Source organism: Hippopotamus amphibius, unplaced genomic scaffold, assembly GCF_030028045.1.
Source record: "Hippopotamus amphibius kiboko isolate mHipAmp2 unplaced genomic scaffold, mHipAmp2.hap2 H_1, whole genome shotgun sequence".
NCBI classification, from domain to species: domain Eukaryota; kingdom Metazoa; phylum Chordata; class Mammalia; order Artiodactyla; family Hippopotamidae; genus Hippopotamus; species Hippopotamus amphibius.
Genome location: NW_026648280.1, coordinates 811,149 through 833,510, shown reverse-complemented (window position 1 = coordinate 833,510; position 22,362 = coordinate 811,149). Strand labels below are relative to the sequence as shown.

At 50.7% G+C, this 22,362-nt stretch overlaps 1 protein-coding gene across 1 annotated transcript; it reads left to right on the top strand.

Annotated features, from left to right (window-relative positions):
• Positions 1–6,874: 6,874 nt before the first annotated feature.
• Positions 6,875–15,806, top strand: LOC130842992 (uncharacterized). The gene is made up of 6 exons (XM_057719657.1): positions 6,875–6,944; positions 7,463–7,554; positions 9,931–10,040; positions 12,262–12,347; positions 14,297–14,388; positions 15,513–15,806. The coding sequence occupies exons 1-6, from the start codon at positions 6,875–6,877 to the stop codon at positions 15,693–15,695; spliced, it is 633 nt and encodes a 210-aa protein (XP_057575640.1). The 3' UTR covers positions 15,696–15,806.
• The last annotated feature ends 6,556 nt before the right edge of the window (positions 15,807–22,362 follow it).

The following is a 22,362-nucleotide window of genomic DNA, read 5'->3' as shown; positions in this document are numbered from 1 at the left end:
AAGATGCAAACCCAGGCAGTCTGGCTCCAGAGTGTGTGCCCTTCACCACCATGGTTATAACCTCGCAGGTGTGGACACTGGGAGATTCCCAGGTGGGCACACCACTGTGCGTGGAAGAGCCTCTTCCAACACTCACAGCATCCATTCACTTACCTCCTCAGATATTGCACAAATACCTGTAATGTGCACGTAGCACTTATCCTAGACACAATAATGCCGCTTAACTACAACAGCAACAAACTCCACAGAAGTTGTTGACTGAAGTAAAAATGCACAACATGAGAGCCGTGAGTCTCAGTTTATTTGGGAACTTACTGAGGACCGTAGCCCAGGAGACAGCCTCTCACAGAGCTCTGAGGAGCTGCTCCAAACAGGTAGGTAGGGGGTGAGTTTCTATATGATTTTGGGAAAGGGGTCCATGCAGCCAAGTACACTCCTCATTACAAGTCTACTATCAGTGGTGACGACAGGACGTGTCAGTTTATGTGTTTAGGGCGTTTCTAAGTGTGGGAGGATTGAGGAGTCCTGTGTTATATTATTTTCTCCTGAACATACCTAGTGTCTGAGGTGTAACTGAACCCAGGTTTGGCCACTCAGCGTTCACAAGCTAACAATTCAAGACACAAGTGTCAGTAGAAAAGAAAGCTGCTTTACTCAGAAAAGCCGGCAATCTGGGGAGATGGTGGACTAATGTCCGGGGACCAGCTCCAAAGGTTCTGCTCAGGCTTGACAGGTTTTAAAGGGAAAAACGGAGGAATCTCAGTGAGTCATCGAGACGGGAGGTTGGGTTTTGTATCATTCTCCGTTGCATGCAGAACTGGCTGAGTCTCTCTTCAGATGTTATCTTGCCCACATGATCTGCCTGCAGGATTGTTTAGGGGCACTATTGGGGGTAGAAAGCCAGTCATACTTCTTTTTTTTTTTTAGAGAACTTTTATTGAGATACAATGGACACACAATAAACTGCATGTATTTAAAGTATACAATTCGATATTTTTTTCTTATTAGTAACGTATATATGACAGTCCCAATTTCCCAATTCATTCCCCGCCCCCCCCCCGGCTTTCCCCCCTTGGTGTCCATATGTTTGTTCTCTACATCTGTGTCTCAATTTCTGCCTTGCAAACCGGTTGATGTGTACCATTTTTCTATATTCCGCATATATGTATTAATGTACGATATTTGTTTTTCTTTTTCCGACTCACTTCACTCTGTATGACAGTCTCTAGGTCCATCCATGTCTCTACAAATGTCCCAATTTCGTTTCTTTTTACAGCTGAGTAATATTCCATTGTACATATGTGCCACATCTTCTTTATCCATTCATCTGTTGATGGACATTTAGGTTGCTTCCATGTCTGGCTATTGTAAATAGTGCTGCAATGAACATTGGAGTGCATGTGTCTTTTTGAATTATGGTGTTGTCATACTTCTTTTTATCTAGGAAAGGAATGGACGAGTTAGGCCAGGCATGATGTGTGTTCAGGAGAGCATAAGTCAGGAGTTCGTTTCCTCATTCCTATAATTAGGTTCTTTTAAGGTTCAAGGGGAAAAGAAATGGGTAACCAGGAAAGGGGCAAAAGTGCTGCTTTCAGAGGGACCTTTCTGCCACTTTTCCCAGATCATACAATGCCTCACCCAGATCTTCACCCTGAAAGGAATTCAGGTGGTACAGGATGGTGGGCAACATCCTTTAATTGGCAAACTTCAGGAGCAATGGCCACAAGGGGTCAGGGAGGTGGCTCTGCTGATGTTGCTGGGCTCCTCCAGATGCCTGGTGGTCCTCAGCTCACCTAGGCTGGCTTCTCTTGGAGGACTGGGGAGACCTGGCCCTGCTCCAAGTATCTTTCATCCTCCAGCAGTCTTCACTTGGTGTGTTCATCCTCATGGCACTGGTAAAGGCACACGAGAGAAACAAATGCCAGTTTCACAAGCACTTTTCAAGCTTCTGCTTGAATTACATTTTGCCAGCAGCCCTTTGGCCAAAGCAATTCCATGGCCAAGTGCAAATTCAGAATAGGAGGACACTGCATACTTAGAGGCCAAAGGGGTTGGACATGGAGGAGGGTGGAAAACTGGGGCCATGTTTGCAACCTACCACAATGAGGAATCTGGATCATTTCCCCCACGTGCGTCTGCTTCCACCTGTCAGAACACAAGAGGATTCACCAGCCAGGCACCTGGGAGGGAAGCCACGAATGTGGGAGAGCCTTCACCTGCCAGGTGGCCCTTCTCAAGCATCAGAAGAGTCTCTGGGAGGATATAAGTGTGAGGGACGAGGAAAGGACTTCCTGTGTAGGGCACGTGCTCAGAGACACAGAGCATGCTTCCCAGAGAGGACGCCTGCAGGCGTCCTGAGTGTGGGAAAGCTTTCACCGGAGGCTCATCCCTGAATCATCACAGCAAAATCCACACCTCAGGGAAGCTGTGTCCAAGCACAAAGGTGGGGTGGACTTCAGGCAGGTATCCTCCGTGACGCTCCGCCAGAAAATTCGTGCTGGAAAAGACAGCAAACGCTCTGGTGTGAAAGGGCCTTTAGCTGGAACGCACACCAGAATCCTCAGAGCAGGCAAAATGAGGCAACCTATGTGGGTGGAGATTTCCTTCCTTTCTCCCCAAAAGTTTTCTGGTAGACCAGAAGTTGTCATTGGGGGCTGTGCTCCAGTGCCCCCTCCTGGAGTTTCTCCCGCAATGTTGGGGATATTTCTGGTTGTCCAAAATTGGTGTTGAGACTAGCCCCTAATGGATAGAGGCCAAGGATGCTCTAAACATGGTGCGATGCACCAGGAAGACCCCCTGGGCAAAGAACACGCCGGCCCCAAATGTCAATAGTATCATTACGTGGAATTGCACGTGGGAAGGAACTCAGGGGTAATTTTCTTGCTCTCCAAAACAGTCATTGCTAACTGCATAGGCTACTTCTGTGTAAACGAATCAATCTTAAATAAGATTCAAAACACTGTTTATCAGCCTCCCAGGGCAAGTTTCAGTGGCCAAGTGTGGCCAGTGGCTACCACACTGGACAGTGCAGATACAGAACATTTCCAAGGTCACAGAAGGGTCTGTCTCAGGACTGGTTTAGATCTCTTAGGTTATCAGAGTTATGACACAGCGTAGCCCGCAGAAAGTGAGGATGCGGGCTCCGTGCTGGGAGAGACCAAAGGAGCACAGCCCAGTGGAGCATCTTATCAATGGCGCTGGGAGACTCTCTTGGCTCCACGCACGGTCCTCTGGACACTTTGAGTCTCAGGGTGGCCAGTGCCCTGCCCGCAGGACACCCCCTCTGCCTGGGGCAGATTAACCAGCCGGTTACAGATAATGTTAGATAAATGCCACCATTTTGTGGGCACTTTCCACCTGTCAGGTATGGTGCTGAGCACTTTCCATAGAAGATCTCGGGTAACCTTCCCCAGAGTCCTGTGACATAGGAACTAATGTGATCCCCCGGAGAGAAACCTGAGGGCCATGAGAGCTTTTTAAAAGGTTGTTATTTAAATTTTGCACATATATCAAGAATCTATTCTTATTTTTATTTTACACTCTCAATTCACAGGATTCAAATTTTCATAAAATATTTCTTTTTTTTTTTAAGTATGTATGTTCACATTTCTGCCCAAACTGCACTTTTTGCAGGAACTTCTTGGCTTTATCTATTGCAGGAGCTGGCACAGAAAATTCTCTAACTCGGGGATGGGCAGGCAGACTATGGCCATCCAGCCCACAGCCTGTTTGTGTTACTAAGGGCTTCTTGACACAACGACACCCGGTCGTTAGGTTTAGTTTGGGCTGCTTTCATGCAAAGTGGAGTAGCTGCTACACAAACCCCATGGCCCAGAATTCGCAAGTATTTGCCATGACAGACTTGACCAAAAAGTGACTGACCTTGCTTCAGTAGATGCAAACTGCAATCAATAGGGGTGAAAGTGTGAGAACGGCTAGAAAAAGGAGGGAAAACCTTGAACTATCGCGACTGTGATGCACGGTGTAAAGGATGTTTCGTGTGTGAGTCCGGCGCACCTGCTACGTACATGTGTTTCTACGTGCGTGGCAGTGGGTTTCTTGACATTCGAAAAGCAAGTTTAGAAATACTACTGACTCTTCTTACCTGCACAAGTGACCCTGGACCACTTAAAACCTGCCCCTGGCGACCTCCTAAACTGGTTTCTCTAACGAATGAGGACGAAGAGGCCCCCGACCCTCCCCCCATCCTAAAATTGCAGCGAGCCCTCTGACGCCTGTGCTGGTGTCAGAGACTGTTTTAACCACCTGACTTGTGTTTGGGGGCGGGGGCTGGGGGGCGGGTGCTGTGCGTGTCGCTGAGCGACTCAGCCCTGTGCATTCGCGCGAGTTTGTCCAGCGCGTCCCCGGGCATCTGCGGAGCCAGCTCGGCGCGGGCGCCAAGGACAAGCGCTGAGCACGCCCGCCCGCTCGCGCCCGGCGGCCCAGGCAGAACCCGGGTCCGGAGGTCAGTGCCGCGGCTGCGGCCCCGAGGGGTCTGCGCCATCCGGGCGGGGGCGCGGCGCGGCGCGGGGCGGGGGGCGGGAGAGGGGAGCGCGCTGCGGGGTCTCCGCGGGGAGGGCGGGGGCGCCCGGGGAGGATGCGAGGGGGCGCCGGGGGCACAGGGGCGCAGGAGCCGCTGCCTGGGAGCCCCTGAGACCCGATGGTGCGCTCGGTGGGGCCCCTCGAGGCGCCCGCATCTCCCCTGAGGGCAGTGGGCATCCTCAGACCCCTGTGAGCCGCGAGGGGACTCCGGCCCCAGGATGTCTCTGGGGAGGAGGGAAAACTGGAGAGGACACAGGAGGCTGGGGTGTCCGGAGTAGGGGATGGCGGGGACTCCCTCCAGGGCAGGGGAGGAGGAGCCTGGGTCCTGGTCCCCAGGTGTTGGGGGGTGGAGGGAGGTACCTGGGGACTTTGTAGTGCGATGGAGGAGGCGGGAGGCATGGGGGTTGGTCTGCACAGCTGGGAGGCCAGTCGGGTATCAGGCGGTCAGAGAGCGAACTGGCCAAATAGAAAACAGGAAAATAATTTTGGGAGAGACCAGAGGGCAGTCTGAGGCGGTGGGGACGGGCAGGGGGCCACTCTGGATGTGTTTGGGGGTTCGCTGAGACGCAGAAGACGTTCGCAGATGAGAAGGGCCCTTGCAAACAGCTTTTGAGCCTGGGAAGATTCTGTGCGCCTGCGTGGCTGCGGGTGGGGGCAGGGAGCATGTTTGGGGGCGCATCTTTGAGGGGCAGCCCCTGGGGGATGGGCCCTGGGTGAGAATGAGGGTGGGCCGTGGACGTCAGCGAGAGCGAACCTGCGTTGAAGGGGGCGACTTGTATTTTCAGCTTGTGTCTGCAGTTTGTGTGTGTCCCGAGAGTGTGTGTGTGTGTGTGTGTGTGTGTGTGTGTGTGTGTCCAGGACCGGGTGTGAGGAGGGCGGTCAGTACTAGCAAGCAGGCCTGCCCGCCTGAGTGGTAGGGGTCTCTGAGTTTCCCTGGAGTGTGTCTGCAGGTGTGCTTGTGTCCTTATGGCCTGGTTTCCACAGTGTTCATCTGAAAACATGTTTCCAACAACTGTGCGTGTGTGTGTGTAATCTGGTGGGGTGTTTCCGCTCTTTGACGCAGCTTGTATTTGCACAATTACGTGTGAGGCTCTGGGATGGGTCTTATGCTTCTTACAAAGGCTTAGTGGAAGTGGTGCTGGCTCTATGTTACCAGACAGTGTTCTGAGTGTGTGTGTGTGTGTGTGTGTGTGTATTTAATCATATTTAATCCTCATGTTTAATCATTTATTTTCCTCATTTTCATGGACGGGAAAACTGACAGCACAAGAGGTTAAATAACCCCTGAATCAGGGCTTGCCAGGTAAAATACAGGATGCTTTCTTAAATTTGAACTTCAGACAAGTAATGAATTACCTTTGGGTATACGTACGTCCCATATATTTCATGGGACTTACCTGCACTTAAACATAATTTAGCAAAATGAACAAAAAATGATTTTCAAGTAGACATGACCCAGGCAGTGTTTAGGATCTACTTATACTAAAAAATGATTTGTGCACCTGAAATTCAAATCTCAGTTTGCCGTGTATTTGTTGTAATGTTGTCGTTGTTAAATCTGGCAAACCTGGTCCTTGAGATCTCTCAGCTGGTGACTGGCAGCCTGGAATCCTCCGGTGCACCTGCAGACACGCTGGCCCAGGTCCTGCCCAGGGTGAAGCTGGGGTGGAGGCGGGGTCCCAGGACCCCACAGCGGAGCCTGCTGCCAAGCACCCCTGCTGCAGCCTGTCCCTGCCCAGGGGCTGTGGTGTGGGGTCTGCGGACCAGTCCCCTCACCTTCACAGCAGTCCTGAGAGGCTGTCCCTGAAGCCTCCGGTACCAGAATGGGGCCCCTGAGGCCCGGGAAGCGAGGTCCTGGTCTGAACCATTTGGTCAAGCTGCCTGTAGCCTTAGGACAGCCCTGAAATACAGCACTAAGAATGTGAACCATGAGTGCACTTACTGAGTGCCTGCTGTATGCCACACACCACAGACCCCTTTGATACCCAGTTAACTGACATTCACCTTCAGGGGCCCAGCTTTTTGTGTCATAATACTTCTTCAGTTTTAAATGGTCATAAACCCCAGACCCCTGCCCTTGCCCTTGCCAGGTGCCATGCCAAGTGCTCTCTTCAAGTCACACACTGGGCCTTGGAAGAACACTAGGGGAGAGGTGTTGCCAACACTTCCCCGTGGAAGTTTGGGACCTGGAGACTTCGGGAGGGGATGGAGCCGTCCGCGTCTACCTGACATCTGAAGGAGGTACTGGGGTTCACACCTGGCCATCTGGGTCCCCAGCCCAGGCACTCACTGCTCTCCTCTCCTGCCCGTAGGGAGAACCTGTGGTGTCACGATGCTTCCTCTCAGCACCATCGAGGGCAAGGAAACTGAGGATGTGCAGACCAAGCCGCCGGAGAGAGGAGGTGAGGCACACATGGGGTGGAAAACTGAGGGCAGGTGGGAGTGGGGAGGGTCTCCAGGGCACAGCTGAACAGGAAGCATTGTCCCTGAAGACTGGCCCCAACCCCAGATTTCTCCCACTGGCTCCTCCTGGGGATGGAGGGCCCTGAGGGGCACCTAGGATGGAACCCCTGGACATCACCTCATGTCAGTGGGTCCTGTCTCTCCCCTGCTCAGAGCCTGCAATTTAATGCATGTCTGCAGGCACTGCTGTGCAACCTCCAGCTCGTGTCCTAACCTCTCTGTGCCTTGGTTTCCTCATCTCTAAAGTGGGATGGTGATTGTGGCCATTTCAGAGAGAGATTACGAACAACCAAATGAGCTATGCTGTGTAACATACTTAAATGCGTGCCTGGCACACAACAAGTGCTCCACACATATTAGCCCTTGTCAGTGGTTTCATGGTGAAGATTTTATTATTATGGAGTTTCTCAAGCCTCAGAGGGCCAGATGGCCTCATGAGTCTTTCCTCCTCCCTCAGTCTTGCTTTCTGAGAACCCTGATGATCCACCAAAGAAGCCCATCAGAATGAAGGGAACCATGTTATTCAGAGCCCTGCCGCTCTGCCCCGTGGTAAGCCTGCTTCTTTCCTCCCTCTGACCGGAGGCCCCTGAGTTCTCACAGCTCAGGCACACCCACCACCCGCTCTGCCCAGCAGAGACCCTTGAGTGGCTGGGCACCGCTTTGTCCATCCCTCATCCCAGATGGGACCGCATCCCGTGGGGGATGGTTTTCCTCGAAGATGCTGCTGCTTTCCTGCCTCCTTCTCTTCCCTAATTCCAACCTGAGCCCCAATGTCACCTCCTCCATGAAGCCTCCCTTGCTCCCTTTTGCCCCATTTCTCTCTAACCCCTTGCCTTCCTGAATTTTCTTCAGAGTCATTATTGCTACCTGAGAGCATACCTTTATCCGTGTGTTCATCGCCTGTCTTCCCTACCAGTCTAGGTCTGTGGGGCCAGGAGTCTCCTCTGGTGTCCAGTGACATATCCTCGTGCCCAGAACAGATGTAAGGAGAGTCAGGCACCATACACACGTCGGCTAATTATTGACGGAATGAATTAGGGACGGGTCTCTGCTGAGGCAGGCAGCTGTGGCTTTGTCCACCTGGATCCCATTCCCCCTTCTCCTACTAACACCCTTGATTTTTCTTGGGGGACCACCTGTCTCCATGCACTTTGGATGGATCTGATCCCATCCTCAGACCAGCTCCAGGTAAGCCCCTGACCAATCAGAGGCGGCAGTGCCAAGGTTCCCCGTGATTGGTTCCAGGCTGGACACGTGACTCAACCCTGGCCAAGGAGGCGTCTGCTCTGTCTCTGGGGTTCTTAACAGGCAGGAGGGGAGCCTGGAGTGGCCCTGCTGGGAACTGGGCGGCCATGGGGCGAGGTCAGGTGAGACACAGGGTCAGGATGCTGCAAGGACACCTTTCCTATTTAGTGCCTGCAAGAGTCCCAGGGAGGACTCTTTAAAAAACTCTTCCTGTTAAAAAATAATGTGACAATCAAAGATTTTATAAAAACAGTGCAAAGATCATCCAAATTCACCAATTTTAGTGTTTTTCTGTTTGGATGTTTTCCCTTAAATGTGTGTGTGTATATATACATCACCTTAGAAATAGAATATTCTGTTATGTAAGTGTGGTTTTGGAGACCAGAGTCACACCATGGCCCATACTAATGTTTTGTTGTTGTTTGTTGTTTTTTACCTTTTCCCCCAATGAGATTCATGGTAGCTATGATCTCTGGAATACCATCTAATTGATGCCATGTCTTGTACCTGGGAAGGAATTCCAGTATAATATTCTTGCCTCCAGCACTGTAACCACTAACTGCCTGTGGCTACTTAAATGTAAATGAATCAATCTTAAATACAACAGTTTCTCAGCTGCTCAGGGCAGGTTTCAGTGGCCGAATGTGGCCAGTGGCTACTGTGCTGGACACTGCAAAAACAGAACATTTCCATGGTCACAGAAGGGTCTGTCTCAGGACTGGTTTAGATCTCTTATATTATCAGAATTATCACACAGTGTAGCCACCAGAAAGTGAGGATGTGGACTTGGTGAGAGCTTTTTTTTTAAGGTTGTTATTTGAAATTTTGTACACAATCAAGACTCAATGGCTATTTTTATGTTACACTCTTTCAATTCTCATTGATGCATATCTTTATAAAATATTTAATTGTTAAAGAAAAACAACAAAGTGTATATGTTCACATTTCTGCCCCAACTGCCCTTTGCCAGAGCAGCTTGGCTTTATCTACTGCTGGAGCCTGCACAGAACAGTCTCTAGGGCAGGGGTGGGCAGACTGCGGCCATCCAGCCCACAGCCTGTTGTGCAAATATGGGCTTGTGGGCACAGCCACACCCATCCTTAGGTAGAGTCTGGGCTGCTTTCATGCCAAGTCCAGGAGCTGTGACACAGACTGGATGGTCCAGAAAGGGTGAGCTCTTGGCAGGGCCGCCAGTGACAGCAAAGGTGACTGGTCTTTCTCTGAACAGATGCAAACTGAAATCAGTGTGGGTGAATGTGTGAGAATGATCGGAAAAAGGAGGGAAACGCTTAAACTGTTGTGACTGTGATGCACACTGTAAAAGATACTTCGTGTTTGTGTCCAGCACACATGCTACATACACGTGTTTCTACCTGTGTGCGTTTCTTCCTCTCCCAGTAACAAGTTTAAGAAACACTACTTACCCTTATTCCCTGCACAAGTGGTTCTCTGCCACCTGAAACGTGCCTTTGGCGACCTTTTAATCGGTTTCTCTAACCAAAGAGGAGGAGGAGGCCCCCTCCCCTCCCCCGATGGTGGAACTGAAGGGGACACTCTGCACCCCGTGCTGGTGTCGGAGACGGTCCTCAGCGCCTGACCTGTGTTTGGGGGCGGGGGGCGGGGGTTTGTGCGGGTCGCTGAGAGCCTCAGCCCAGTTCACTCCTGCGAGTCTGTCCGCAGATTCCCTGGACATCTGCGGAGCCGGCCTTGCCCGGGCGCCAAGGACAAGCGCTGAGCACGCCCGCCCGCTCGCGCCCAGCGGCCCAGGCAGAACCCGGGTCCGGAGGTCAGTGCCGCGGCTGCGGCCCCGAGGGGTCTGCGCCATCCGGGCGGGGGCGAGGCGCGGGGCGGGGGCCAGGAGAGGGGAGCGCGCTGCGGGGTCTCCGCGGGGAGGGAGGCGGCCCCAGGGAGGATGCGCGGATGCGCCGGGGGCACAGGGGCGCAGGAGCCGCTGCCTGGGAGCCCGTGAGACCCGATGGTGAGCTCGGTGGGGCCCCTTGAGGCCCCCGCGTCTCCCCTGAGGGCAGTCGGCGTCCTCAGACCCATGTGAGCCGCGGGGCGACTCCAGGTCCCAGAAGGTCTCTCGCCACTGGGAGGAGGGAAAACTGGAGAGGACGGAGGAGGCTGGGGTGTCCGGAGTAGGGGATGGCGGGGACTCCCTCCAGGGCAGGGGAGGAGGAGCCTGGGTCCTGGTCCCCAGGTGTTGTGGGGTGGAGGGAGGGACCTGGGGACTTTGTAGTGTGATGGAGGAGGTGGGAGGTATGGGCGTGGCTCTGCACAGCTGGGAGGCCAGTCGGGTATCAGGCCGTCAGGTAGCGAATTCGCTTAAAGGAACATAGGAAACTCATTTGAAGGAAAGTCCAGAGGGTGGTTTGGGGGGTGGGAGTGGCAGGGAGTCCCTCCGGATGGGTTTGGGGGTTCACTAAGGACGCATAAGAAGGTTTGCAGATGAAAAGGGTGCTTGAAAAACAAGTCTTGAGCCCCCAGTGAGTCCGTGCTCCTGCGTGCCTGCGGGGGGGGGGGGGGCGGGGGGGGGCCGCTTACCTTAGAGGGGCTGCCTCTGGCGAATGGGCCCTGGGTGTCGGCAGGGAGAAATCGTGTCGGACAGGGTGATGTGTAATTTCAGTCTGTGGGTCTGCCTTTGTGGGTGTCCGGAGGGTGTGCGTGTGTGTGCGCGCGCGCGCGCGTGTGTGTCTGTGTGTGTGTGTGTGTGTGTGTACCTGGCCACATGTTCCCACAAATCGATGCACCTTGTATTTGCATGATTATTTGTGAGTCTGTGATTGCAAACTCAATCTTAAAAAGGTTTTGCTTTCAAAAAGGTTTAGATGAAGAGGTGTTGACTCTAAGTTTTCAGATAGTGTGTTCTCAGTGTGTATGTGTGTGTGTTTAATCATATTTAATCCTCATGCTTAATAATTAATTTTACTCATTTTTCTGGAGGGGAAGCTGACTGCACAAGAGGTTAAATAAGCTCTGAATTGGGGCTTGGCAGGTAAAATACAGGATGCATACTTCAATTTGAGTTTCAGTCAAATGACGAATTACTTTTGGGTATAAGTATGTCCCAAATATTTCATGGGACTTGCCCATACTTAAACATAGCTTAGTATATTAAATAAATGATTTTTTATGTAGACATTTACCATTCAGTGTTTGGGACCTATTATGCTAAAATATGATTTGCCCATCTCAAATGCAAATCTCATCTTGCTGTGTATTTGTTGCAATGTTGTCGTTAAATCTGGCAAACCTGGTCCTTGAGATCTCTCAGCTGGTGACTGGCAGCCTGGAATCCGCCCGGTGCACCCTGCAGACTCGCTGGCCCACGTCCTGCCCAGTGTGAAGCTGGGGTGGAGGCAGGGTCCCAGGACCCCACAGCGGAGCCTGCTGCCAAGCACCCCTGCTGCAGCCTGCCCCTGCCCAGGGGCTGTGGTGCGGGGTCTGTGGACCAGTCCCCTCACCTTCACAGCAGTCCTGAGAGGCTGTCCCTGGAGCCTCTGGTACCAGAATGGGGCCCCTGAGGCCCGGGAAGCGAGGTCCTGGACCACAACACTTGCTCACTCTACACTGTAGCTTCAGGACCCGACTGAAATACAGCGCTAGGAATGCTGGCCATGAGTGCACTTACTGAGTGCCTGCTGTATGCCACACACCACAGACCCCTTTGATACCCAGTTAACTGTTATTCACGTACAGGGGCCCAGCTTTTTGTGTCATCATTTTTTTTTTCTTAAAGGGGCATAAACAAAGGACCCACAACCCCTGCCCTTGGCCTTGCCAGGTGCCATGCCATGTGCTTGCCCCAAATCACACACTGGACCTTGGAAGAACTCTAGCAGGGAGGCACTGCCAACACGCCCCCATGGATGTTGGTGACCTGGAGACTTGGGGAGGGGATGGAGCTGTCCGCGTCCACCCGACATCTGAGAGAGGTGCTGGGATTCTCACCTGGGCCATCTGTATCCTCAGCCCAGGCACTAACTGCTCTCCTCTCCTGCCCGTAGGGAGGGCCTGTCGTGTCATGATGCTGCCTCTCAGCACCATCGAGGGGCAGGAAACCGAGGATGTGCAGACCAAGCCGCCGGAGAGAGGAGGTGAGGCACACATGGGGGTGGAAAACTGAGGGCAGGAGGGAGTGGGGAGGGCCTCCAGGGTAAGGCTGATGTGGAAGGGTTGACCCTGAAGACTGGCCACAACCCCAGGTGTCTCCCGCTGGCTCTTCTTGAGAAGGGAGGGCCCTGAGGGGCACCCAGGATGGAACCTCCCTGACAGCACCTCATGTCAGTGGGTCCTGTCTCTCCCCTGCTCAGAGACTGCAGGGGTGTCTCCTGGGAGCTGGAATCAATCTGGACTCCTTTTTGTGGCCCAGGTACCTGCCTGGACTGGCCCGGCATCCAGTTGCTAAGGGTCATTCAGGTCGAAGATGAAGGAGGCCTGACCTCCTTGGCAGAGAGGATGGGCAGGAGTTGGTGGTTCCTGTGAAGCTCGTTGGTGGCCTGGCCTCATGAGGGAGGGCTGTTAGTTTTGCTGTGATGCTTCCTGTTTGAAACATCTTACTTTGCAATAATTTTATATTCACGAGAAGTTGCCATAATAATACATAGAAGTTCCATGGATACTTTTCCCCATTTCCCCCAGTATTTTTATTTTATATGATGATAGTGTAGCATCAAAACGAGCCCGTGAATATTGGCTAAATCCTTGTGTGTTTTTACGTACATTTCATCACATCTGTAGCTGTGTGTAACTGTCAGACAAGACAAGATACAGGGCACCTCTCTAGCTACTTACTCCCTTACCAAAGGTAACTCCTTCCCAGCTTCTTGTCCAGTCTTTTAGAATGTGCTAAGCTCACTCACAGATGTATATGAGTCTGTTACCATGTATTAATTCTGATGTGCTGTGTGTGCCACATGTGCCACTGTCAGTTCCTATTTTGTCCTGTTTCATTTAATCCTGATCTGTACGTAGTATCTTCCAGTCGTGGTCCCAGTGCTTCCCAAGCATCCAGTCACTCATGATGCACAGCCCTGTGAGGTGGGGACAGTGATTACCCCGTGCTGCAGATGGGAGATCTGAGGGGTGACAGGAATGAATACCTAGCTCACAATGGGATTCGAACCATCTGGCCTCGGGGTCTTTGACCTTAAGCACCGAGTCCCCTGTCCAGCTTGGGGACCCTTCCCCACGAGAGGCCCAGTTTGTGTGCCAGCCGCCTGGCATCCCGTGGCCTGTCTGTCCTGTGTTCTAGTTCATTTAACCAGTTCCTGCAGGTGGCTGTTTGGGTTATTCCCAGTCTTTGAGGGAGACAATAAATGCAACTAGAAATAGGATTATAGTTGGGCCGTACAGCACACAGGGGAGGATATCCAGGACAACATGTTTAAGGGGGAATGGCTGAATCAAAGGAGGGGGTGCACTTGTAATTTGGAGAGTTTGCCTGAATGGCCCTCCCTGAGAGGCCAGTTTCCATTCCCAGCAGGAGTGTAGGCGTTTCTAAGGAAATATCTGGATTCTTTGGCAGCTTTGAAATATCAGGAGCTCTGAATCGACATTTCTGTCTTCTGTGGAGAAACTAGACAATTTTCTGGAGAGGCGTCCCCACAGGCAGCTGCATATCAGCTGTCCCTTCCTCCTGGGCACAGGCTCCCCAGTGAGCCACCTTCTCCAGGGCTCCGTGTTGTCTTACTCCAGCCCCTTCCCTCACTGACTTTCCCTGTCTGTTTCCTGTGGGCCTTCGGAATGCAATTTAATACACGTCTTCAGGCACTGCTGTGCAACCTCCAGCAAGTGTCCTAACCTCTCTGTGTCTTGGTTTCCTCATCTCTAAAGTGGGATGATGATAGTAGCCATTTCAGAGAGATATTATGAACAATGAATTAAGCTATGATGTGTAAAATACCTAAATGCATGCCTGGCACAAAGCAAGTACTTAACACATGTTAGTTCTTGTCAATGCTTTCATGATGGAGATCTTATCATTACTGAGTTTTTCAGGCCTCAGAGGCCATGATGGCCTCATGAGTCTTTCCTCCTCCCTCAGCCCTGCTTTCTGAGAACCCTGATGAGCCGCGAAAGAAGCCCACTGGAATGAAGGGAAGGCTGTCATTCAAGGTCCTGCCGTTCTGTCCCATGGTATGTCTGCTCGTTTCCTCTCTTTGACCAGAGTTCTGAGAGGTCAGGTACATCCACCACCCTCTATGCCCAGCAGAGACCCTTGGGTGGCTGGGTGCCCCTTGTACCCGGAAGATGTGGTCCTATTCTGTGGGGGATGGCTCTCCTTGAAGATGCTGCCCTCTTTCCTGCCTCCTTCTTTTTCCTCATTCCAACCTCTGCTCCAATGTCACCTCCTTCAGGAAGTCTCCCTTACTTGCTTTCACCCCGCTTCTCTCTAACCCCTTCCCTTGCTGAATATTTGTCAGACAATTATTGCTTCCTGAGAGCATACCTTGTATTTGTTTGTTCATTCTGTGGGGGAGGAACCTCCTGTATTGTTCAGTGACAGATGCCCTCTGCCTAGAGGAGGTGTAAAGATCAGTAGCCACTGTATACACACAGGATGATTAAATGAAGGAATGAATTAGGGACCAGTCCCTGCTTGAGGCAGGCAGCTGTGGCTTTGTCCACCTGAATACCATTCCTCCTTCCTTTGCTAAAACACTTGATTTTTCTTGGGGGACCACCTGTCTCCATGCACTTTGGATGGATCTGATCCCATCCTCTGACCAGCTCCAGGTAAGCCCCTGACCAATCAGAACCGGCAAGGCCAAGGTTCCCTGTGATTGGTTCTGGGCTGGTCATGTGACTCAACCTTGGCCAATGAGGCATCTGCTCTGTCTCTGGGATTCTTAACAGGCAGGAGGGGAGCCCCTGAGTGGCCCTGCTGGGAACCAGGGGCGCCGTGGGGAGATGTCAGGGGAGACTCAGGGTCAGGATGCTTGTAAGAACGCCTTTCCTATTAGTGCCTGCAACCGTCCTTGGGAGGACTTCTGAAGAAGTTTTCTTATTAGGAAATAATGTGAGAATCAAAGATTTTATAAAAACATTACAATGATCATCCAAATGCATCGATTGGTAACATTTTCTCTTTGCTTGTTTTCTCTAAGGTGAGTGTATACAATATATGGTGCTGATGGTGCTCAACATGCTGCAGTGTCTAGGATGCTGCTCCCCGAACGGCAAAGAGTGACCCGACCCCAGAAGGTCACCAGTGTGACACTAACCTTCTCCTCTTTCTTCTCTCTTCTCTTCCCTTCCAGCCAAGTGTTTGCTTCACCTATTACTTGGAACCGGATGACTCTGACGCGGATTCCCAGTTTCCTCCTGAACCTTCAAAACCTGACCCAAATTGCACCTTTGTTCCTCTGCCTGTGTTAGAGTTTCGTGAAATCAAGGTGTGCGAATGTCCCCTGTGCTGTCTCAGCTTTGTCACTGCTTCCTAATACCTGAGGTCCCTCTGCGTCCTGCTCTTGACTCAGCACCCCGGAATCATGCATGCTGGGCTACTGTGATGCAAAATCCCAACATACAGCTGCTGAAATAAACCAAACTTGATGTCCCTCTCATGGTTATGGTCTGTGTGTACAACCCTGTGGAGTTGGGCAGCCAGGGTCCTTTGACCTTGGTGCCCTGTGCCACGTGGCTGGAGAGGGCTCACCCCCACATCCCGTCCACATTCTGGGAAGGGGGGATGAGAGAAGGGGAAGACACACTTTAGTCCTACAAAAGGTGAATCCTACAAGATGCCCACACCACTTTTCCTCCAACCTTGTTGGCCAGAACATAGTCACATGACCACATGTAGCTGCAAGAGATGCTGGGAAGTGTGGTCCTTGGCTGGGCAATCCTGTGTCACCTAAGAGCTCCTAATATTATAGCAAAGGAAAATGCCTCTGGTGTCCCCCACTGCCCTGGTCTGTTCTGTTAACTTATGCCCAGCACCAGGCTGTGACGAACACACGAGTGAATGCATTTACTCTTCAATCCTGTCTCTCTCCCATTGACTCGGATCCCCTGCACTTTTACACCAATATTTAGAATGATGAACATTTCTTGAGCATGGACCATGTGGTAGGCACGGAGCTAACGTCCTTACACATTTTGATCCACTGAATTCTCACAACCACATGGCTGGTTCTGTTGTTATCCCTTTTTCTGAGATAAGAGCGTAGAGGCACAGAGAGTTCAAGTCACTTCCTTCAGGTCACACGGGCGATAAAGGAGCCAAGCCAAGATGCAAACCCAGGCAGTCTGGCTCCAGAGTGTGTGCCCTTCACCACCATGGTTATAACCTCACAGGTGTGGATACTGGGAGATTCCCAGGTGGGCACACCACTGTGAGTGGAAGAGCCTCTTCCAACACTCACAGCATCCATTCACTTACCTCTTCATGTAGCACTTATCCTAGACACAATAACGCCCCTTAACTACAACAGCAACAAACTCCACAGAAGTTGTTGACTCAAGTAAAAATGCACAACATGAGAGCAGTGCATTTTAGTTTTATTTGGGTACTTACTGAGGATTATAACCAGGAGATAGACTCTCAGAGAGTCTGAGGAACTGCTCCAAACAGGTAGGTAGGAGGTCCGTTTTTGTGTGATTTTGGAGAAGGGGTCCATGCAGTCAAGCACACATCTCAGCGTATGGTTCCCATTGGTCATGAAGAACAGACATCTCAATCAATGATTTTAGTGCTTTGCTAAGTATGGGAAGCTGCAAGAATCTTGGTTGATAATATCTTCTCCCCAAAATATCTAATTACCTGAGTGCCGCTTCTGCCACTTTTTACAGAGCGTAGAGTATCTCACCTGGATCTTCACTCTGAATTCCTTTCAGGGTGAACTGTAGTTAGAACTGGATAATGGGGAACATCCTTTAGCTGGTAAGTTTCAGGAGCAGCAGGCACATGGGGGCGGGGAGGTGGCTCTGTTGATGTTTCTGGACCTCTCCAGGTGTCTGGTGGATGCTGGTCCTTAGCCCAACTGGGCTGGCTTCTCTTGGACACTGGGGAGACCTGGCCCTGCTCCGTGTATCTTTCATGCTCCAGCAGGCTTGCCTCGGCATGTTTGTCCTCACACAGCATTCAAGGCACGAGAGAAACCAAGACCAGTTTCTCAAGCACTTTTCAAGCTTCTGCTTGAATCACTTTTTGCCAACAGCCTTTTGGCCAAAGCACCTTCCATGGCCACCTGCAGATTCAGAACGGGAGGACACCGTACACTTAACCGTAAGAAGGCACGGACATGGGGCAGGACGGAAAACTGGAACCCTTTTTGCAATCTACCACAATGCTCTTCTGAACACATCCCCACCTCCCAGTGGATGTTCATGTCCTCTCCTGGGCCAGGTGAGGGACCAGTTCCTTGGTGAACAAGGATGGGTTTTGGGGGTACAGGAACCAGTGATCTTCAAGAAGGTACCATGTCTACCACCCAGAAGGAATGGCAGCTCCTGGAGCTGGCTCAGAAGGGCCTGTACGAGGATGTGTTGCTTTACAACTGTGGGAAACTGAGCTCCCTGGGTAAGGATGGCTTCCCTCCGGTTCAGACAGGGCTCGCCAGAGCTTGGTGGCCTGGTGATTCTGTAACAGGGCAGAGCTGAATCTGACTACATGTTGGACCTGATTCTTTTACTTTAACCTTTGCTTCCCATTGCTTTTGTTCACTAAAAGGATACTGTCTATACACAATGGCCTGCCTCGGGGAACCCTGCTCCTCTACCTGAATGTTAAACCAAAGTGCCTTTGTTCAGGGAAGCATCCTGACCCTGTCCACTTGTGGTTGGCTGTAAGAGAGAAGAAATTAACACATTCCCTCCCCTGAGGCTGGCCATGCCAAGGGACATTTGCAAATCTTATGGCCTTTTTACTTTACTTCCTCCTCTCCTGCCTCTCTCTGTGCTGTAAAAGAAACTGGCACCCAAACCCAGATAAAGACAGTTAGTTTTGAGACTTCAGTCTGTCATCGTCTCCGTCTGACAGCTTTCCAAATAAAATCAGCCACCTTTCGAATAACAATTCTAAAAGGCTATAAAGCTTCCAGAAGGATCAGATGAGCTCCAGCCTAGGACTGGCCTCTTGCACTGAGGGTTTTTTGTTTTGTTTTGTTTTGTTTTGTTTCTTAGAAAATATTTGATTTTATTTTTTAATTGGCGTATAGTTGTTTTACAATGTTGTGTTAGTTTCTAATGCACAGTAAAGTGAAGTAGGGTTCCCTGTGCCACACAGCAGGTTCTCATTAGTCATCTATTTTATACATATTAGTGTATATACGTCAGTCCCAATCTCTCAGTTCATCCCACCCCACCTTTCCCCTCTTGGTGTCCATACATTTGTTCTCTACTTCTAGTGTCTTTATTTCTGCCTCACAAACTGGTTCAACTGTCCCGTTTTTCCAGATTCCACATATATGCGTTAATATATGATATCTGTTTTTCTCTTTCTGACTCACTTCACTCTGTATGACAGTCTCTAGGTCCAACCATGACTCTACAAATGTCCCAATTTTGTTCCTTTTTATGGCTGAGTAATATTCCATTGTCTATATGTACCACATCTTCTTTATCCATTCGTCTGTGGATGAACATGTAGTTGCTTCCATCACCTGGGTATTGTAAACAGTGCTGCAATGAAGATGAGGTTTTGACAACGTTGGTTCTGCTCTTGGTCTCAAGACAGCTTCCAGGAGCCCCAGGAGCCCCAGTGTTCTAACTCACTTGCAACAGGAATGGTAGGCTATTTTGGAGCTCATGTTCCACTGACTAGGCTGACCTGCTCGGATTGTGCCTGGCTTCATCACATGACCACAGCTAACCAATTACAGTCGCCAATGAGACCAGGAATGAGCTGATTGGCTGATGTACTCTCCGGGGTGGGCTCTGCTGCCTGGGAACTGCTTGGATCCCCACACTTAGAAATTTGAGCCTGTGGGGTGGGAGGTGTGGGTAGGTCAAGGCGGGTGTGCAGGCTGGGGAGGGAGTTGCCCTGTGTCCCCTCTGGAGGTCCTTTTGTATCACCCGGTTGGTCTTCATTCTATGCAAACGTTTGGTCTGGGATGCATTCTGGGAGGAAACTCTTCTTTCCTTCTTTGCGGAGGGCATTGGTTTTTTTCAAACCAAAGTTAGTCACCAGGCTGGAGCAAGGAGATGAGCCTGGTGTCAAGGAAAGAGACGTCCCTGGAGGCCCCCAGCGAGATGGTGAGGAATCAACGTGAAACACACCTCCACATGTGAGCAGGAGAGACAGCACTGCAGTCTTCATGGGACGTCTTCCCTATACGCCTCAGGGAGGTGGGACTCGGCTGCAAGGCAAGCTTCCTTCCAGGAATGATATTCCATTCCTCCCGCCCAAGAGATTCTTCCGGCCTCACATTCTCGTCCCCACACTTCTTCCTCATCCTGCATCCTCTGTATCAGGCTCCTTTCTTGGGTGGCAAGCGACAGAAACCCTGACTTGGGGCCTTGGCACTGGTGGTTTCCTCCACCCGCAGGGCACCCCCCCCCCCAGGGTTTTTCTGTTGTTCCTTCAGCCAGCATCTTTGCATTGTCCTCCTTGTGTGCATATATTGGTGTCTTCACGGCTTAAAAGATACTTGTGGCAGTTCTTTCGTGCTGGCTGGTTTCAAGATTATCACAGCCCTTTGTTAGTTAGGAAACCATCCACCCATTTCTGAGTAGTAAAATTATCACCCATCAGCTTCTGCATCTCAAGAATAAAGGAGAATATAGGGAGTTCTCTCTTTAAGATAGTACATGCTTTTCATAAGAATCCCGAGTGGTAACAGGTGTAGCCATTAAAGAAAAGCCTCTGTCTCACTCCAGCTTCTACTTCTGAAGTTTTAATTTTGTTGATATTTAAAACCTACCCAGCTTGAGACATTTCTTTAAAAATTATGTATAGAGTAGATAACTAATGAAAACCTACTGTATAGCACAGGGAACTGTATACCACTCAACGCTTTGTGGTGACCTAAATGGGAGGGAAGTGCAAAAAAGAGGGGATATGTGTATACGTATAGCTGATTCACTTTGCTGTACAGCAGAAACTAACATAACATTGTAAAGCAACTACACTCCAATAAAAATTAAAAACAAAAACAAACAAACAAACAGATTCCAGGACTTCCCTGGTAGTCCAGTGGTTAAGACTCTGCTTTCTACTGCAAGGGGTGTGGAGATGCAGGCCAAAAAAATGAACGAATAAACAAACAAACAAAACACCAGATTCCAGGGGTACAAGTATGCATCCATCAGAATGACCAAAGGAAAAACATGAGAGTTGGCAAGGCTGTGGAAGAGAAAACTGGTGGCCAGCATCTAGGAAAACTGTACACATACATGCTCCAATCCCAAAAACACCGCTCGTGGGTATATTCATGCATAGTATGCTCACCAAAAGATGCATACAAGAATGTTCATAACACCTCCTACGCTGTTGGTGGGAATATAAATTGGTGCAGCCACTGTGGAGAATGTGTGGAGGTTCCTCAAAAAACTAAAAGTAGAGCTACCATATGATCCTGCAATCCCACTCCTGGGTATATATATGCAAAGAAAACTCTAATTTGAAAAGACACATGCACCCCTATGTTCAGAGCAGCGCTATTTACAATAGCCAAGGCATGGAGGCAACCTAAATGTCCATCAACAGATGAATGGATAAAGAAGAATGGATAAATATTCCATCGGTACATGTATACAATGAAATATTACTCAGCCACGAGAAAAGAATGAAATAATGCCATTTGCAGCAACATATATGGACCTAGAGATTATCATACTGAGTGAAGTCAGACAAAGACAAATATCATATGATATCACTTATATGTGGAATCTAAAAAATGATACAAATGAACTTATTTACAAAACAGAAACATACTCACAGACATAGAAAACAAACATATGGCTACTGAAGGGGAAAGGGGGTGGGGAAGGAAAAGATAAATTAGGAGTTTGGGATTAGCAGATACATGCTACTGTATATAAAACAGATAAACAACAAGGACCTACTGTACAGCACAGGGAACTATATTCAATATACTGTAATAAACCACAAAGAATATGAAAAATTATATATATACATATATATATCTGAGTCACTTTGCTGTGCACCAGAAGCTAACTAACAGCAACGTAAATAAACTATACTTCGATTTAAAAAAAAATGTTCATAGCAGCTCCATTCATAATAGCCCCAAAGTGGAAGCTACCCAAATGCCTACAGCATTTTTTACCTCTTGTGTTGGGAGTCCATTTGATTAAAGTCTAGCCAGTGAGGGGTAAGGTAAGGACCATCCTTACCAGACAGCCCAGGTGGAGGTGTGTTTATACCCGTGTGTGCCCATCCACAAAAGGGTCTCAATTGTTACCAGCAGCCCTGGGAGGCTGAGGGAATATTTGTTGGGGGGGGGGGGGTGTTGAAAGTAGGCCATTGTGAGTAGCAGTGAGCATGTGGGCATCTGGCAGAGGGGTCGCAGAGTGCCTGGCGGTCACTGATGACTCTGCAGGGCGTCCCCCGGCCCCCAGCCTCGCCCAGATCCCGGGCGTCCAGGCCCTCGTGTCTCTGCTGCTCTGAAGCATGACCTGCGGCTCTTCCCTGTCCACTTGCACTTCCCTTCTCCTGGAGGACCTGGTCCAGGGCAGGGACCAGCAGGGGTGAGGGGGAGAGGCGCTGAGGGAGGACGGCTATCTGAGGCCCAGTTGGAACACCCAGCAACAGAGCCAGTGGTGCAGGGATGCTGGGGTCAGAGAGGAGGTGCAGGACCAGGAGTTCCAATCCTCAGACCCTAACAACGTTATACTGTGTTTCAGGCACTGTTTGAATCACTCGACCTGAGCATCCACGTGGACAGGGAAGGGCAGTGGTCTTGGGCGGCTCCTTTCGCGGTTTTGTCCTTTGCGGTCCCCGGGCACGGGTTCCAGACCCCCTGCAGGACGCCAGGGACCAGCTCTGAGCTAGCCCTCCCCGCCTCGACCACCCGCGGGGAAGCCCGCGCCAAGTCAGAACCCGGGTGGGGAGGGCGGTCCCGCCGCTGCAGCTCGGAAGGGTCTGCGCCATCAGAGCGAGTGCGCAGTGCTGGGCGGGGGGCGGCGGGATTGGGCTGCAGGGCT